The 18,173-nt window shown below is 40.9% G+C and overlaps 3 protein-coding genes across 3 annotated transcripts; 2 read left to right on the plus strand and 1 right to left on the minus strand.

Annotated features, from left to right (window-relative positions):
* The first annotated feature begins 2,239 nt into the window (after positions 1–2,239).
* Positions 2,240–8,255, plus strand: wrnip1 (WRN helicase interacting protein 1). Its single transcript, XM_053330617.1, has 7 exons — positions 2,240–2,855; positions 3,945–4,139; positions 4,474–4,712; positions 6,271–6,488; positions 7,251–7,406; positions 7,490–7,569; positions 7,712–8,255. Exons 1-7 carry the CDS (start codon positions 2,241–2,243, stop codon positions 7,991–7,993), a joined length of 1,785 nt encoding a protein of 594 aa, XP_053186592.1. The 5' UTR covers position 2,240; the 3' UTR covers positions 7,994–8,255.
* A 29-nt stretch (positions 8,256–8,284) lies between these two features.
* LOC128369546 (chymotrypsin-like elastase family member 3B) lies at positions 8,285–10,464 on the minus strand. The gene is made up of 7 exons (XM_053330621.1): positions 10,425–10,464; positions 10,151–10,322; positions 9,797–9,922; positions 9,417–9,553; positions 8,647–8,789; positions 8,409–8,561; positions 8,285–8,302 (listed from the first exon to the last, which is right to left on the minus strand). The coding sequence occupies exons 1-7, from the start codon at positions 10,462–10,464 to the stop codon at positions 8,285–8,287; spliced, it is 789 nt and encodes a 262-aa protein (XP_053186596.1).
* A 1,061-nt stretch (positions 10,465–11,525) lies between these two features.
* dhx30 (DEAH (Asp-Glu-Ala-His) box helicase 30) lies at positions 11,526–18,095 on the plus strand. The gene is made up of 19 exons (XM_053330622.1): positions 11,526–11,697; positions 11,855–11,991; positions 12,104–12,211; positions 12,304–12,555; positions 12,656–12,805; positions 12,896–13,048; positions 13,326–13,790; positions 14,240–14,623; positions 14,744–14,822; positions 14,942–15,046; positions 15,151–15,326; positions 15,413–15,619; positions 15,743–15,824; positions 15,928–16,121; positions 16,236–16,395; positions 16,492–16,649; positions 16,849–16,949; positions 17,035–17,174; positions 17,660–18,095. The coding sequence occupies exons 1-19, from the start codon at positions 11,526–11,528 to the stop codon at positions 17,917–17,919; spliced, it is 3,483 nt and encodes a 1,160-aa protein (XP_053186597.1). The 3' UTR covers positions 17,920–18,095.
* The last annotated feature ends 78 nt before the right edge of the window (positions 18,096–18,173 follow it).

Consider the following 18,173-nt stretch of genomic DNA (forward strand, 5'->3'; position numbering starts at 1 on the left):
CTTAATATTCTCCACTCAAAAACGTTGTGAATAAACTATTAACTATACAGCCAACCAAGAGCAAAATTATTCTTGAAGACAGTACTGACATAAACTTGGAAAATTGTAGTAGGGGTCTAGTCTCCCTGTCAACAGAGACACATGAATGTGTCATAATAAATAGCCTGTGCTATTGGGTTACTCTTCCAAATGTCACAAAGATTTGAGGGCTTACACTTGATGGTCTCAATGGAGGCAATTTCATATTAACTTTTCTTCGTTTGCAAACCTAAATTACAGCATCAATGTAAATACAACAGTTATTCTAGTTCAGTATTTACAAATTGAAGATAAGTTTTAGGTATAACCGATTTCTTAAATAATCAATGGCATCTGAGCACTTTATACTCAACCACACAGACTATAGTGTGCAACAATACACTTCTGGCCATCACTAGCCATTCACAGCTACAGTATGCACAGCATGTCTTCACACCTCCACGGGCTCCTCTGGCTTCACCAGTGCATAACTGTATCTGTGCCAAATACAATAATGAGCTCATTTCTGGGTGGGGGCTGTGCCCTCCCTGCTCAAATGAATCTGTTGGCAGCCTTGGAGAAAAAAAGTAAAACTGGTCTTGATTACTTTCTGTTTGCTTTACAGAAGACTGCTCAAGTTTCAACTATATGCGATTATTTGATTCCCTGACTACAAATTTTACACTATTTTTGGCACTTCTTGGCATCATATAACTTATGTACTTATGCAGTATGCTGAGTAGGCATCATGTCTGCTGTCATGGTGTCACATTTTGCTACTTAATACTCTGGTAAATATTATGGTGTTTGTTTTTGACCTTCTACATAACACCTTATTGAATAATTACTGAGAAATACTTGTTAAAACTGTGTCAAATTTCATCTTTACTTTACAAAGATCAGTAGAGGTATATGGGGAAATTATTGTAAATTAGTAAAATCCACAGTATTTTGTTACAATACCCCGTTATTTAAAATAAGTGTGGCTTTTAGCACCATCTACTGGTGCTTTTGTAGACTTAAAATTGGTGACAAAAATATGGTGATTTTCCATTAAAAGTATCAGTAATGTGGAATTCAAAAAATGCTAGGATACCTCTGGCTCAAACTTCATTTCCCAGAAGCAGCGCATAGTTTTGACCTTATCTAAGTATGGGAATATGGCCAGCTTGGTCATGTTTCGGTTGTTGGCACACTGATGAACTGACTTCAGCTTGGTCATTTTCCCTGAGGGGGACACTTGGCTGCCCGCCTGTTTCTTATGAGCACTCCCTCCGTCTTCTTGCCCTGGTTGAACCCCTTGTCGTGTATCTCTTGGCTGGGTCTTTTATCTGAGCAGAAGGAGAAAAAAAGAAAAAAGAAAGACTGTAGTAAAGGACAGTCTTGCAGGGTTTATGAAAGGATATGTACCCAATAGATACTGAGCCATAGCCAATGTCAAATCCAAATGCTGATTAACAGGCTGCAAGTGGTACATGCGTAAATATTAAAGTAACTGAAAAATATGAACATTTCATACAATCATTTATGGATTTTTGTAAATCAATCGTCATTTCATGATGTATATAACATTTATGAAATGATCACTGAATGTCTTTGGATATGCATTTCTTTTTAATGTGACATTTTCCAATGAATTCATATATATATATATATATATTCATATATATATATACATATATGAACATTTTCATGTTCATTTTTCCGCCCTGTTTGTATTTCTCAGTTAAACATAAATTGATAATTAACTCCTATATAATGATTCAACATTACTGTTGGTTTATGTCTTGACAGTGTTTACATATTTGGTATGTTCAAGTGCCATAGTGTGTACGGGAAAAGCAATTATCCATTGACACCTATTGAAGTTTTGAAAGCACTGTTACAGTCACATTTTATATGTGAATGTAACATTTAAATGTAACATTTACACATTTAATTTTTATGTAAAGATAGTGTTTTTTGTGTGTAAAATATACAAAATAGCTCGATTTCTGACCGTCCCAGCAGCCCCTGAACGCACACTGACAGCGAAGAAGAAATGAAAGTAAGTTCACTAACTTATAACACTATACCATTCGTATATAAACGTCATATTAAGCTCATCAAAACTGAACATTACGTTTAGTTAAAAAAAAAAAAAAAGTACAAATAGAAAACCTCAAAACTGTGTTTGGTTCTTGGTCACGTGATTAAAGGTCAAACGTTTCGCGGGAAGCAATATGGCGAACGAGATGACATCTGCAGCACCGGACTCGGTGCAATGCCCCGTTTGTCTTAAAGACTTCAAGTCTGACACAATTAACGGACACCTCGACGTGTGTCTACTGAGCAGCGTAACTGACAGCAGTCCGTCTACAGCAGCGGAGGACAGCGGACCTCCCGTGAAGAAATCCCGTATCAGTGCGGAAGGTGCGCCACTCAGCCCCGGTGTCAACAAACCCGCTGTCAGCTCCTCTTCTACGGCCAGTCCGCCGTCAGGTGCGGTGTTCTCCATGTTTCAGGCCAACAAGAATAAATTGTCACTTCAGAGTGAACGGAGGACTGGTTTATTTTCCGGTAAACACACTGCCGTCAACAAGGGGATTAAACGCAGTTTGCTGGACGAGGCGGAACCTGGACCAGCAGTCACAGAGCTTGTGACAGCAACACCTGATTTATCCCCACGGACACTGCTGTCCACAAACAAGCCCCTGGCAGAGATGCTGAGACCAAACACACTGGAACAATACTTTGGTCAAAGCAAAGTTGTAGGCGAGCAAACATTACTGCGGTCACTTCTGGACTCCCAGGAAATCCCCTCCCTCATCCTCTGGGGACCACCGGGATGCGGAAAGGTGTTTTACTGACATCATCGTCACCATTTATAATTAATTTACCGACATTATCCTTTCATTATCTAATACATGTATTGCAACAACAACACATTGCTTTAAACACTGATATTATTATCACTGAACTTGAAGATTATTTTCAAGCCGCTAGTGTCATCTTTAGTCAGTTGCGACTTGTTTGGTTTATAGAATAGCAGAAAATCGCAACATAATTACACAACAGTTGTAAAAATATACAGATTTTAAAAAAGGGTTTAGCATTGAATCAATCATACGTGCATAATTATGATAACGTTGTTGATTATGACAACTTTCAAGATAAACAATAAAGAAAGGAAAATAGCAATAAAACGGCAAAGCTCTTAGCAATTAATGGTCATCTCTATTTTTCAGAGATACCTTCAGATGCTTTGTTTGGTCCTACCAGCAGCCAAGAACCCCCCCTGTTTAGTTTTGTTTATATTTTGGGATTGTTCCTGCAAGATTTTTACTGTATTCCCCAATATTTTGGAGGTGAATCGAATTCCATTTATTGTAGTCAAAGTCCCAAAAAACAACTGAGAAGAACATGTACCCCAATCAGTCAATCAATTACACTTGACAAATAGAGGTGAGAAAGGTGACACTTTAACGGCATGTTGAAAGAGTGAGTTATTGATCTGATAGCTGCCAGGTTGGTGCCTGCAACTGTTCAGTTTGTGAGACCTAAATGCACCACGTTAATGACTTCTTGGGTATGCCAAGCTACCAGCCTGCATTGTTGTTCAGCAGCTTGCCATAGTTAGACTTTGTCAACATGCTTTGCTAACACTTTACCTCTTCAACTCCCTCAGTCTTCAGGTTTCACAATTGAGCGGTTATTTTTGGAGGTGGTTATAAGGATTTACAGTGAAGACATGGTTTATGGGGTATTCCATTGTCTAAACTGGAAAGAACCTGAACACCGACAACAAGAAGGTTTTATCACAATATTAATTTTGTAGCTGTATCTTACAAGGTCTGATAAATTTGTCCTTTTTCCCTAGGCCCAGTTAGAACTGCAATTTCATGAATGATATACTTATTTTAATCATTTGTTTTGTTGTCTTTTAGACCACTCTAGCTCACATAATTGCTAGTACCAGTAAAAAGAAGGGCACAGCTCGTTTTGTGACCCTGTCTGCAACCAGCACATCCACTAATGAAGTCCGAGAAGTGATCAAGCAGGCACAGAATGAGCTGCGGTTGTGCAAGAGGAAGACCATCCTGTTCATTGATGAAATTCACCGCTTCAACAAATCACAACAGGTGGAGCATTAACCCAGAAAGATCAGCTCTGATCAGAGTTTGTCATGTGAGCTGCAGCAATCTAGACAATGTTTAAAATACCAATTGGGGCTTCAATACAAAATTGATGTTTAATAATACAATCTGTAAAGCTAATGTTTGTATTGAAAATGATCAAATCATTAAAGGATATACAAAGTAATCCAAGCAAATTTAGCAAATCCACAAGTGGAGCAAGCAGTACACTAACAGTCAGACAAATACTTACCCTTGATATCTTGACACCTCAGAGATCGTCAATAATTTCACGTCCTCCCACGTACTCTTCTCTCTCTCTATGTGTGTATTTCTGCAGGACACTTTCCTTCCACACGTGGAGTGCGGGACGGTAACTCTGATTGGGGCGACCACAGAGAATCCTTCCTTCCAGGTGAATGCTGCCCTGCTGAGCAGGTGCAGAGTGTTGGTTCTGGAGAGGCTGTCTGTAGAGGCAATGGGCTCAATCCTGGACAGGGCGGTGGCTGCGCTGGGGATCAGAGTACTGGAACAAGATAAAGCAAATCTCAAACATCAAGACCAAACAGATGGACAAAAGTAAGTGCTCCTCTGGGGACCGGCTTTGCTCTTAACTGGGTGTAACCCTATAAATCAAAATCCTTTGGCTGAGTAGGAGGCCTACTTTCTACTTCTGGTCCTGGCTTAGTGGGTTTAGTTAAATAATATATGGGAGGAGAGAAGTAGTAGTTATTGAAGCCACAACAATCCCCTCAGCTCTTACCTGGTCTGACATGTTGACAGAAAATAATTTACATTTTAATGAAATGTGATAGTGAGCTTCAGGGAGATATTTAGATATCTGTTGAATGTAATGTTTTGGATGCACTGAAACATCGAGACTATAACACAGTGAAATTAAAGGCTTGGATCTTCAACCACAATGAAGCTGGCTCACTTCAAGACAACCTGCTCCAAAGCAGGTTCAGTTCAGAGGATTAGATAAAAATGTTTAAACAACTCGCCTTCTAACCAATCAGATCTTTTAAATATATTGAGTCATTCCTGCAAGATCAAGACTCAAACAATAAAGTCATGAGTAATAGGTTAGTCCCTTTGCTTTCTGCTAATATTAGTTATGTAAATATGTCAAGACTGGAAATATATATTTTTAGAGGGAAAATATGCTTTGCTTTGTACAGAGCTATACGCAAAGGATGGATTAATGGTGCTGCATCATTATGGTCCACTGATGCATTATAGTTCAATTTCCAGAATAAGTGCAATAAATATTAATGTAAAAGTTGAAATGCACATTTAGATTTAGAGTACAATAACAATATGTCATTGAAATGTCTCTACTACTATTTGATGGATTCAAATTCAACTTAGTACAGACATAAATGTTCCCTGCAGGATGAACCACTATGACTCTGGTAATCCTCAGGTCATCAAGTTAAAACACTTTGGCTTATAACCAAATTCCTACAAAACTAATCACATCCCCATCAACTACACTTTGTGCTCAGTGCAAAGTTTAAAAATATTAGTATGATAACACTAAAGATAGAGAACTTGGTAAACTTTGTACCTGTTAATTATCAGTATGTTAGAATGCTGCTGGATTAGCATTTAGAGTCTTGTTTCTTTACTTTTAAAACATATATTGTTGGGCCGTTATTAGAGAAGGTGGAAGAAGTGTTGACATCAAGCATTAAGGCAGGCACCATGGACACTGATGGCAATTCCTGTTAACATTTGTAGATTGCCTTTCATGGGTCAAATTTTGGTCACCATCTGAGGTGCTTGGACTTCTGAGAAGCTATGAACAGCAGCTCTCATCAGGGGGCTTGTCAGTAAGGATGGTATGAGATTAGAATGATGAGAAGCCTTTGGAAGGGACATCTGACTTCTGATTTCCTTGGGTTATTTTTGTAATGAGCAGTCATTTGAGTTGGCATCCTTTGAGTTCTTTCTCAGGTGTACTGTGGTAATGCTGCACTGACTTGAGTGACTTCAGACATACTAAATGAAAATAAATAGCTAACTTTGATATTTATAATGAAATGAGTGTCATTTGAATGTTATTTTATTCCTTATATAGAAAGTTCTATAATAAAAAAGTATTGATAAATGATATGTTTTGATCTTTTCCCAGGCCAAAGATTTACATTGAACAAAAAGCTTTGGACACCATAGCCCACCTTTGTGACGGTGATGCAAGAGCAGGACTCAATGGTCTGCAGCTGGCTGTTCAGGCTCAGGTGAGCTCAGCCCGCCCGTTAGGACCAGATGGTTCTTCTCAGGAAATACTGGTGAAGGAGGAGCACATTAAGGAAGGTCTTCAGAGGTCCCACATTCTCTACGATAAAGCTGGTAAGCCCAAACAGCTTATTTTGTTAATATTACTGTAGTTATTTACAGAAGTACCAAAGCGTGAATCACAATATGAATCTATACAAATACCATTAAATTGTTGCTAATGATGACAAAACTGTGAGACATCACATGAGAATATTCTTTCATCCACATTTGGGTTCTCATTCGCTTACTCTTTATTTGCTTACTCTAGTGAGAATTCACTATTTTTTCTTTTAACTTTCTTTTAAAAATGATGCACAAGAGCTTTAGATTAAAGAACATCTGTCTTATTTTGGAAAACAGACATGGCCCTTTGAAAAAGGATCCATGCAATAGTGGGCCTGAGCCAAATATGGTTTCAACAGAATCAAGAGCCACTTGCTATCAAAATCTTCAAAATGCAATGTTTGCTTAGTTAATCAGTCATTCTCCAAGTTATAACATCTCCCTCCCCTGTCCCTCTCCCTGACCATCCATGGAAATCCTCACTCACTCTTTCATCCTACATAAGACTTGGATAGTCCTCCATGCTGTCCTGTTACATAACACTCAGCTGTACCACACCATTGAGATTTACTGTTCCCTGCTTCACATGTTGATGAAACTTCACCTCAGCTTGACTAATGACCTTGATGGTGATGGTATTCTTCCACTTGTTATGACTGTATATTATCAGTTTGGTATTAATTTATGTTTTGCTCCTTTTGTGTGTGTCTGTCTGTCTGTCTGTCTGTCTGTCTGTCTGTCTGTCTGTCTGTCTGTCTGTCTGTCTCAAAGGTGAAGAGCATTACAACTGTATTTCAGCGTTGCATAAGTCTATGAGAGGCTCCCATGAGAATGCATCTCTCTATTGGCTGGGCCGCATGCTGGAGGGTGGTGAGGATCCCCTCTATGTGGCTCGCAGACTTGTCCGGTTTGCCAGCGAGGATGTGGGTATGTGAGATGCATACTGTGTAGCAAATGCTTACAGAGGAATGAGAGAGGGAAGATTTTGAGCATTGTCTTGTCTGTCTCAGGTCTGGCAGATCCTTCAGCTCTTCCTCAGGCTGTGTCTGCCTTCCAGGCCTGTCACTTCATTGGGATGCCTGAGTGTGAGGTAGGCTCACCTGAGCAATCAGTGATGGTTTTACAGTCTTGATCAAAACATATCATCAATCTTATTGTCAGTCAGTCATATAATTATGTTATGTTGCTGTCTTGTTTTGTCCTTTTTCTGCCATTCACCCCCTGTTCAACAGGTGATCTTGGCCCAGTGTGTGGTGTATCTGGCGCGAGCACCCAAGTCTGTGGATATTTACAAGGCCTATGCTAGTGTGAAGGCCTGTTTGAGGAACCACAAAGGGCCCCTGCCTCCTGTCCCTCTTCACCTTCGCAATGCCCCTACTAAGCTGATGAAGCAACTGGGCTATGCTGAAGGCTACAAATACAACCCAGCCTTCAGTGGCCATGTAGAGCAGGATTACCTACCTAAGGAGCTCCAAGGAATCAACTTCTTCACCTGGACGCCCTCAGACCCGTGACGGCTATAATAACATGGTATAAAACCAAGGCTGCTAATTTCAAAACTCTTGAAATGACCAGCAGTGATATATGCTTTGATGTAGCTGCTGTTTCAAATTTGCTCCTAATTATGTTCAGATTAATCAACTATTTTAAGTTAGTCCGTCCAACATTGTTTATACTGATTAAAATGTTTGTTTCTTTGTCATGAACACTGATTATTTTTGATAATAATATTTTGATAAAATATACAAGATGAGAAAAACAATGATGTCCCTTTATTGAATTGTCACGTTAAACTGGAAACATCTTCAGTTTTGGGCCATTGTCTGCAAAGAAACAAAGCAAGATTTTAACTTTTTATAATTAAAAAAGAACACATTTGGCTTTATATAAAGTGATATATTATAAGTGCTACTTGCTCACTGGCCTCACCTCACTGATCCAGGGGATGAAAGAGGCCACACGGGTGAAGACTGTGGGCTTCTGAGGGGTATTGCACCCACGTCCATCCACAAAACTGGTCACTCCCTGAACGTACCATCTGTTGTCTCTACCCTTACAGTTCAGGGGACCTCCAGAGTCACCCTGGAAGATGACAGCAGATATTCAGGCTCTGGAGCACATTATCTACTTTTTTCACATAGTATAAAATTGGGTGGTTGTTTCTCACATGGCATGCTGACTTGCTTTCTCCTCCTGCACAGATCATGGTTGTCTTTGCTGAACTGCCCCACCAGTCACTTTGGCTACAGATACTGTGCTCCACCACTGGAAGTAGAGCTTGCTGTAGTGTACTTGCCCTGGGCCCACCAGCTAAAGAAATGGCATATATTAATAGTAGTAGTGGAAGGTCCTTTACTTAAGTAAAAGTTCTAAAACAGCAATACACAAATATTTAATCACAAGTAAATTTTCTTACATTAAAAATCCTAGTACTAGCAGCAAAATGAGCCACTGTGTTACAGGAAAAAGCTAGTTTCAACTATATACAGTTAGCTAGTGTAGATCCAATCTTTTAGTGAAATATCCAATTCCAGGTCTTCTCTCCTTGCATTTCTTTTGTAATCAGAGTTCTCGGATGAATTGGATAATAAATTATTTAATTCCGAAATGGCACCTTTACTTAGGCTGTCTTTAGATGTCAATTTTTCCAAGTTTGATGTGAAGGGTTTAGTAAGGAGACCATCTTCACTCTTTCTAATAAAGCTTCTGAGTTGAGGGAATTTTAAAAAGTATTTTTTATCAAAATCATACTTATGCCTTATTTCTTCAAATTGTCTGAATTAGGTGGTGTTTTTTCCCAATCGTTTTGATGCCCATATTTCCACCTGATTAATAGTAAGTGAGGTTATAGATATGTGCATTATTTGACATATTTTTAAAGGTTATGAATGGTGGACTGCATTCCACATGAGCTATGTGATTGGCAGTAGGTCTTACAGTAGAGACGACCCCAGCCTGTGACGTAGCAGGGCTGGTTGTGTCCCAGAGTGTCACCGTTCTGCGGCAGGCATGCCAGCTGAACCTTATCATTAAGAACAACACTCCTCTCCAGCTTCAGCAGAGCAATGTCATTCCTAGAGAACACATTATAAAACACACACAATTAAACATTTAAGTTATTACATGTTTTAAAATAATTCTGAGCATTTAAACTTTAAATTAACTTAAGATTTAATTATTTACAAAACTTTTACTTGCTCAGCTGCTGTTCTTCCAAAGCTGCCTTTTTCAAGGTCATGTTTACTGTGCTTCTTAATAATCCACCAGAGGTCTAAAGTGCTTTAGGGAGGTTATGTTGAGACACGATCAGAACCTACCCACAAGACACACAGTTGTCATTCCACTTAGGATGGAGAAGCATTTTTTCCACCATAATAGACTGTTCAGGTCCTTCTTCCTTGTCCATGTTATGTTCAGCAAGAACCACCCTGTATGTGTGGAATCTGAATAGAAAAGTAATATAGTTTTAAAAATACAAGTGACTTTGCGTTGTTGGAATCCTGAACTTAAGGTAACTTTTAGGTAAAATCCAGGCTGTTCTAATCTCAAAATGGGACTGTTTGAAGATAAACTACCTTACATGAATACAGGCACCCGACATAATCTTAGTTTGAGCTTTTTGGTTTATGAATGATAAACTATGTCTGTGAATGTCACAAACATTTCCTCACGTGATGCAGTGTGCAGCAGTCAAGACCCAGTTTGGAGCAATAAGTGTTCCTCCACAAGTGGGGAAGAAAGACTCCAGAGAAACCTGCCATGGCCAGCTGTATGGACGGGCTTCTTCTCCGTTAACCACACGGCTGGTGTCCGGCTGGTAGCTGGGTACACCACACCCAGACACTTCAATATTATAAGAAACAGAAGATACCACGAGTCACATGTGAAATTGTTTCATATTTTAGATAGTAACCACAGAATATTATGTGTTTAGGGTAAACTCACCGGTTGTGACAACCAGGAGGAAGATGAGTGCTTGTTCCATCTCTTATTCGTCCAACTGGCTTATCATGCAGAGCTATTTATGGGAAGAAATCCAGATGACACGACTATGCCTGGGAGTTTTCCTTCCATACTCCAGGTGATGAGACGACGTCAGCTAACATCTTTAAATCAGACTGTGTATGTGCAGACTGACACATCCTGCAATGCAATGAAATGCAGTGCACACATTTTCACACCACTATTTCATCTGCACTTCATGTCTGTCTTTTTTAGTTATTTAAAAAACACTCCAACAATTGAATCCCCCTTTCAAATGAATATTTGCCTTAATAACCTAATAAATATATTAATACTGGTTACAAAACCTGTTTTTCAGCATTGATCAGGGGATTTGACTATTCCAAATAACTATTGCTGGAGTAGGACCTAAACGAAGGATAGGTTCACAATTTTCCAAGTGTGTCTTCAAGGTGCCCATTTGAACACTGAAAGAGGTTTTCCTCACTGACCCTAACCCTATCACTCCTCCTGTTCATACTGGTGATCACCTTAAAACCTGAATGTAAATAATGGAAGGCTAAATCCACAGTGGGTCCAAACAGTCATTTTGTACAAAAATGCATTTAAAGGTTGACCTGAAGGTTAAATGAGGCTTTGGCAGTCTGAGTTAGTCATTTCAAGTGGATATCTGCCATAGCTGTGGTGGAAGTATAATAATAAAAAGAGGGACTTTGGCACTAAAACAACTATAAAGTTGAAATATATCTACTTGATCTGAATCGTTTGAATGGCTTAAGCTTCATATTAGTTTAAGATTAACTTTTAAACACATTTTGCACGACTCTGGGTTTTGGCCCTGATTACTTTCATTGACAGTGCACTATGAAGGGATCTCCTAATGACCAGTATTAACAGGTTAAAAAAAACTATTTAAATGTTATTTTGGGCACCTGGCCATTGTTTTATGACAGGCATGACACATTCTGAACCTAGCCTTTCAGAATCAGCTTGTAATGTGGACATCCTGCCACATGGGTCGCTGCAAACACTGATGTTTTCTTTTCACCTTCTGGCACAAGAAGAAGATTACGCAGTTTAAAGATGGCGCTACCCGGTATCTTACTCGTGAGGCTGAGAGCGCTGTGCAATGTCGGCAAATGTGTTCACACAGGAGGCAAAACAGCGTCCAAGTGGGGCAGAGAAATGCGGTGGTATCGGACAAATGGCAAGACCTCTCGGGAACACAACACGTCGTATTTCCAGACGAAACAAGGTGAGTGAAAAGGCGGCAGCATCCATAATCACCTCAAGGACGTCACCGTGAGAAAACACGTAACTCACACTTGTATTTCAGCCTCTTTCTAATTTTAATGATGATTAACGCTGGCATTAATCAGCTGCTAACCTTGCTTTGTTTTATTACTTTATAGATAACGTTAGCCCGAACCTCATGAAGGAGTTTCCAGATCCCAAAAACCTCTTGTACAGCACCATCTCTCGTTCATTGGGAGTCGGCGACGTAACCCAGTTCATCCAGTATAGTTGCACGGAGGAGGCAGGCGTCAAGGTCAGAACCACATGTCACTTATTAAACGGTGTTTCTGGACTCACCGTGACATGACGTTGAGAGTTACTGTCCTTCATAGCTACTGTAAGGTGTATAACTTGTGTTTCTGCAGAAAGCCATAGTCTCTGTGCTGCCCTACAAGATAGAGGAGGAGGGTTATGCCTCCAGGAAGGGCGATGCAGAACGATTTGCTGCAGCTGCTGCTTGTCAAAAGCTTAAAGTAAGTTTGAGGGGAAAATGGAAAACCCAAAGTGGATACATTTCCACTTTGTCCTACGGATCTATTATAGCTTGCTCTTTCTTTGTGCATAGGAAATGGGTGTGATTGGTCCAGGAAATCGGCTCCCAAAGAGGGGGGTTGGCAGGGGGAGACATTCACCTCTTCATGATGTCGAGGAGGATTCCTGGACATATAATAATCATGTGTCCAGAGATGGTCCCAAACAATTGCTCCCTCCCACAGAAAACACATCTGACATCTTTGAAGCTCTTTCTCTGTTTCCTCACCCTAAATCTCTCCTGACCAGAGTCATTCAGGTGGCCACATCAACCAATCGAATCAAGGTTGGTATTACACCTTTTTTTGTTTGCACAATGAAAGCCAGACACTCTCTGCTCATCATGTACTCTACACTTGTCACTTCGTCGTAATCTTTCGTTATAGGAGCTTATAGAGTTCAGAACGACAGGAGGGAAGGTAAAGAGGAGCACACTGACCCTGCACTGGCCGGAGAAGATGACATTCATGGCGACAGCAAGCGGTCGAGCGGCAGCAGAGGCGAGAGCTGCAGCTCTTGCCTGCATGAAACTGAAAGTGAGGATGACTTTTGGAGACTTGCTATAATCTTACATTGTTATTGTTGTAGCTGTGTTTTTAAAAAGTGTATCATGTCACCCGGATCAGGAGCTGGAGCTGCTGGATAAAGACAACAACCCGCTGACTCATGCCAAGTACCACCGTGAGCAAGTGAAGGAGGCAGGAGAGCGGGAGCGACGTCCCCTCACGCTGGAAGTCCCAGAACACCTGAACGAACATATAAGAGAATACCTGGCACAGGTCAGTTCTAACATAACATGTAATATTAGATAGAGTATATTATATAGAGTTTTTTTCCTATGTTGGTACATATAGCCACATACTCTTGATCTGTTAATGGTTTGGGCTTGGGTCCAAAGTTCCAGTAAAGGCATCCTAATGCTACACTTTATAATAGTATGCTTCCTTTGTGGCAGCAGTTAAGGGAAGGACTTTCTCCCGTTCACCAAGCTAGACCCATAACAAAATGGTTTGTATTATGTATTAATGTCAAAAGCAATGCATTATCTTTTAACAGTACCCAGTGGCAACAGAAGTACAGAAAATATGGGAGGAAGAAGAGGAGAGAGGACAGCAGACAGCAAACCAGGAGGATGAAGAGGAAGATTTGGTGACAGATGCCATCACAGGCAGGCTACACAAACCTTTGTCAGAACAAGAGGCCAAGCAGCTCAATACCCACCTGCAGGAGGAATGGCACAAGGCAAACCCGGGGCTCGCTGTGGAGCTACCAGTTGATGCCCACCGACAGCGCGTGGTCTCTGCAGTACAGTCCTCCAGGGTGGTTGTGATTGCTGGTGAAACGGGATGTGGCAAAACCACACGGATCCCACGTTTCCTGCTGGAGGATTGTGTGAGAGGTGGAAGGGGAGCAGAGTGCAACATCTTGGTGACCCAGCCTCGTCGGATCAGTGCTGTGTCAGTGGCTCATCGCGTTGCTCAGGAGATGGGACCAGCTCTGAAACGCTCTGTTGGATATCAGGTAAATATAGGTTTGTGATTTAATGAGGAAAATCAATCAATCAATCTTTATTTGTGTAGCGCCAAATCACAACAAAGTTATCTCAAGGCACTTTACACATAGAGCAGGTTCTAAACCGAACTCTTCAGGTTTTAACTTTTAAAGAGACCCAACATTCCCACATGAGCAACAGTGGCAAGAAAAAACTCCCTTTTATTATAATATTATATCAAGACATTTATTTTTGCCAATTAATCAACTAATCATTGCAGCTCAGGGGCAAGCACTCACTAATTTTCTTGTGACATGTTTTTATTTCTCAGATCAGGTGATTTAATGTAAATTCAGTGGATTTTTGCTCCTGGCAAGACAGACATGGAGCTCATTCCTTCTTGTTATGCTATCAGATAAAAAAAGATAGAAAAGGCGATCAAAAAACTGTTCAATCATTAATCATTCTCTGTATGTAGGTGAGACTTGAGAGCCGACCACCTGAGCATAGCGGAGGAGCCATGCTCTTCCTCACAGTGGGCGTCCTGCTGAGGAAGTTGCAGTCGAACCCCCTCCTGAAGGGGATCAGTCACGTGGTGGTGGATGAGGTCCATGAAAGAGATATAAACACAGACTTGCTGCTGGCCCTGCTGCGCACCAGTTTAAAGGAGAACCCTGATCTACGAGTGGTGCTCATGAGCGCTACAGGAGACAACCAACGGCTGGCTCAGTACTTTGGAGGCGCCCCAATCGTAAAGGTGCCTGGATTCATGCACCCGGTACAAGACAGATACCTGGAGGATATTCTGAGGGAGTTGGGACGCTCACTGCCGGTCAGTGACACAAGGAAGCCATACAGGCAGGTAAGGCTCAGTTTTAATTTGTTACGTTCATGTATTTTGTGCATAAGTCTGATTTTTTTTTTTTTTCTTTTTCTTAAAATAAAACTTAAATCCTGTAAATTCATATCTCATCTTGTTTAGGAGGGAAGAGATGAGGTTACACCAGATCTAGATTTAATAGCTGATGTAATCCAGCACATTGACAAACACGGAGAGCCAGGTAATTAATATGCTACCTCAACACTTGCCGTTGCTATTTCAGTGATGCCATTTATAGCATTATTTAAGATTATAGCCATAATCATATCTGTCCAACGTCTTTCCACTCATAAACTTCAGGTGCAGTGTTGTGTTTCCTCCCTGGGTGGCACGACATCAAGGCAGTTCAAGATAAACTTGAGGAGAAGCCCCACTTTTCCTCAGGCTCGCAGATGATACTGCCATGTAAGAGCACAGATGAAGACCTTTTTTTGTTTTTTCTAAACGGGGACTATTTCTCCCCATAGATAGAATAAAAGTATAATTTCTGTCTTTCTTCTTTCTTCTAGTGCACTCTAGTTTATCAGTGGCAGATCAGCAGGTGGTGTTCCAGCGACCCCAAGAGGGCCGGAGGAAAATTGTCCTCGCCACCAACATTGCTGAGACCTCCATCACCATAGATGACATTGTACATGTGGTGGATGCAGGAACTCATAAAGAGCAGAACTATGACACACGAACTAAGGTTTGTTTTTAAAGTATTTCACATCGTTGAGCGCTGAATTATGTAAAATGGCAACAAAATTGTAATTAAAAAAATTGTTTTTTCAGGTATCATGTCTGGATACAGTTTGGATATCTCGATCCAACGTCACTCAAAGAAAAGGGAGAGCAGGGCGGTGTCAACCAGGACAGTCCTACCACCTGTTTCCACGGAAACAACTGGAATCCTTGAGTCCCTTTCCCATTCCTGAGATCCTGCGCACACCCCTGGAGAGTCTAGTACTTCAGGCCAAAATACACAGTCCTAACTGCAAGGTACTGAAAGGGAATAATGGCTTATGTGGATTTTTTTTTTAATGTGTCTGGCATATTGAGTAATCATCTTTGTCATTTCTTGTGTGTGTGTGTGTGTGTGTGTGTGTGTGTGTGTGTGTGGAGGCTGTAGACTTCTTATCCCAAGTGTTGGACAGTCCAGAGTTAGAAGCTGTGAGAGATGCTGTCCATAATCTACAAGATATTGGTGAGTGATTGTGGTGATATTTTAGACATCATGTATGTCTAACTTGACATGTTCATCTATTTATAGGCAGGATTAAATTAATGTCAACGTTTACTTTTGGCAGGTGTTCTGGACAAGACAGAAGCCCTTACACCTTTGGGCGAGCGCGTTTCTCTCATGTCATGTGACCCTCGGTTGGGCAAAGTGCTCGTCCTTAGTGCCATATTCAGATGTGCTCTGCCCATGCTGTCTATAGCTGCCTGTCTGACCAGAGACCCCTTCTACAACAGCCTGCAGAACAGAGCACTAGTCAACAAGGTGAGATATTTCTACACCTATCTTAAACTGATCCATGCAGTTTTTAAAATGACGTGTTAGATCTGAAATATAACGCACTAATTGTTCAATCATCTGTGCTCCTGTTAATTTCAGGCTAAAGAGAGTCTTAGTGGCACGAGCTATAGTGACTACTTGGTGTTCAGTAGAGCTGTGATGGGCTGGAGGAGACTTCAGCAAGAGGGGGACAGAGAGGACAGAGACGAATATCTGGACAAATACACTCTGTCCAGGAATAGCCTTCGATTTGTCAACGGTCAGTTGAAATCTCATATGCTTGTATCTTATAACCCTTTACTTGTTATCTTTCTTCACAAAATGACTTTCTCTTGTGCCATCATCAATACTGCAGGTCTCATCTCTCAGTTCAGCGAGAACCTGCATGAAGCCGGGTTGGTTTCTCGTGCTAGTGAGTGCCATCGTCATATGTCTCTCTACAATGAGCACAGCAACCAGGATGGGCTGCTTAAAGCTGTGCTGCTGGCTGGTCTCTTTCCCAACCTCATTCAGGTACATGGCAATGTCTCAGAATAATGATACTGCTTTGTACTACTTCCTGCAGTGCTCCATTTAAGGTTAAAGCCAGACTTGTGAAATCTGCACTAGTTGAATGTTGTCTATATTGTTCTCTTTATGAATGGTGAGAATACATTACAACTTAACATGGATGGAAAACCATGTTATAAACCATATATACATATTCTTTCAGGTGAAGAAAGGTGTTGTGACCAAGGGGCGCTTTCGTCCCAACAGTCTGTTTTTCCAGACACTCAGCGGACCAGTCCTGCTTCACCGCTCCTCAGTTAACAGGTCTGAGCATGCTCCACGATTCAAATTCAACAGGTGCTGACTTACAGTGTTTATGTAAAATTAACATCTTCCTTTTGTGTTGCAGAGGTAAGGAAGAGCTCCCTAGTCGTTGGTTGACCTTCTTTAGTGCCATCAAGTCAAATGGGAATGTTTTCATCAGAGACTCCTCTGCAGTCCATCCACTTGCCCTGCTGCTGCTCACAGACTGTGACATCACAGAAATAGGTACGACATTTACAGCCCTCCTAAAGAAAGAGCCAAGTAACCGACTGCTGTTGGTGATTGTGCACCTAGCTCATCATCACACTGAACTGTTACATTTATTCAGTCTGATACTGTGTTCATATTACCACATTTGTCATTTTTTTGTTAATTAATCATTGTCCGTTCTGTCGACATTATTTTTCACTTTCCTTAACATACAAGTGGCAGTTTTAGGAGGAATATTCTTTCAGAAAGGACTTCTTGCCATCGTTCTGGCTCTGACAAATACAAACGACATCCTCTTTCTTAATCTGACTGCAGTTTTTCAGTTAGCTTGATTATTTAACCAACAAGTCAAATTTACTATCAAGACCATGCATTTAGGAGAAAAATCTACGTGTCTAGATAGATAAATGCTTTGTGATGCAGCAATCACCTACAACTAACCTCCTACACTGTATTTCCTCCTCTCTTCATAAATAACTCTCCTTTCTCTTCTGTCCCAGTGAGTGGAGACAGAGTGCAAGTGACATTTCCTGGACGCTCTCTGATGCGCTGCGAGATGTCAGTTGAGAGCTGGGAGCTGCTATGGGAGATGCGCACTTCTATTCAGACCATGTTGTACCGCAACCTCAACAATCCCAGCAACGCAGTCACCAACTCGTCTCAAGATGGGAAGCTCCTCTCCTTACTTGTAGAGCTGCTCAACAATACAGACTCAAACCCTTGTGCTCAGAATCACGACAGTGACAGTGAAGTGGATTGATGGCAACTTTTATGTTGAATCTGCTGGCTGGTACACAGGACCTAAAGAAGATGGTATCTCATTTGTTTTTGTTTTTTAATTTAAAGATATGTTGAGTACTTTTGTGAGCACGTAATGCACTGCATTAATCAGGACTCTTGAAGAGCAGAAGTGGACTTTTGCCTCCTACTGTTACTTTCAATGATGGACTCCAATGTGGTGTGAGGAAATCCATTTGTTTGGATTGTGGACTATGGCTTATTATTTATGATTAT

Source organism: Scomber japonicus, chromosome 12 (genome assembly GCF_027409825.1).
Source record: "Scomber japonicus isolate fScoJap1 chromosome 12, fScoJap1.pri, whole genome shotgun sequence".
In the NCBI taxonomy this organism is placed as follows: domain Eukaryota; kingdom Metazoa; phylum Chordata; class Actinopteri; order Scombriformes; family Scombridae; genus Scomber; species Scomber japonicus.

Coding starts and splice junctions, on each gene's coding strand:
- LOC128369546 (XM_053330621.1), bottom strand. CDS start 10,464: ATGGAACAAGCACTCATCTTCCTCCTGGTTGTCACAACCG. Junction 9,923..10,150: donor ACTGCTGCACACTGCATCAC/GTGAGGAAATGT, acceptor TTTTCTATTCAG/ATTCCACACATACAGGGTGG. Junction 8,562..8,646: donor AAAGCAAGTCAGCATGCCAT/GTGAGAAACAAC, acceptor GTCATCTTCCAG/GGTGACTCTGGAGGTCCCCT.
- dhx30 (XM_053330622.1), top strand. CDS start 11,526: ATGGCGCTACCCGGTATCTTACTCGTGAGGCTGAGAGCGCTGTGCAAT. Junction 12,806..12,895: donor TTGCCTGCATGAAACTGAAA/GTGAGGATGACT, acceptor CACCCGGATCAG/GAGCTGGAGCTGCTGGATAA. Junction 14,624..14,743: donor CAAGGAAGCCATACAGGCAG/GTAAGGCTCAGT, acceptor CATCTTGTTTAG/GAGGGAAGAGATGAGGTTAC.
- wrnip1 (XM_053330617.1), top strand. CDS start 2,241: ATGGCGAACGAGATGACATCTGCAGCACCGGACTCGGTGCAATGCCCC. Junction 2,856..3,944: donor GACCACCGGGATGCGGAAAG/GTGTTTTACTGA, acceptor GTTGTCTTTTAG/ACCACTCTAGCTCACATAAT. Junction 6,489..7,250: donor CATTCTCTACGATAAAGCTG/GTAAGCCCAAAC, acceptor TCTGTCTCAAAG/GTGAAGAGCATTACAACTGT.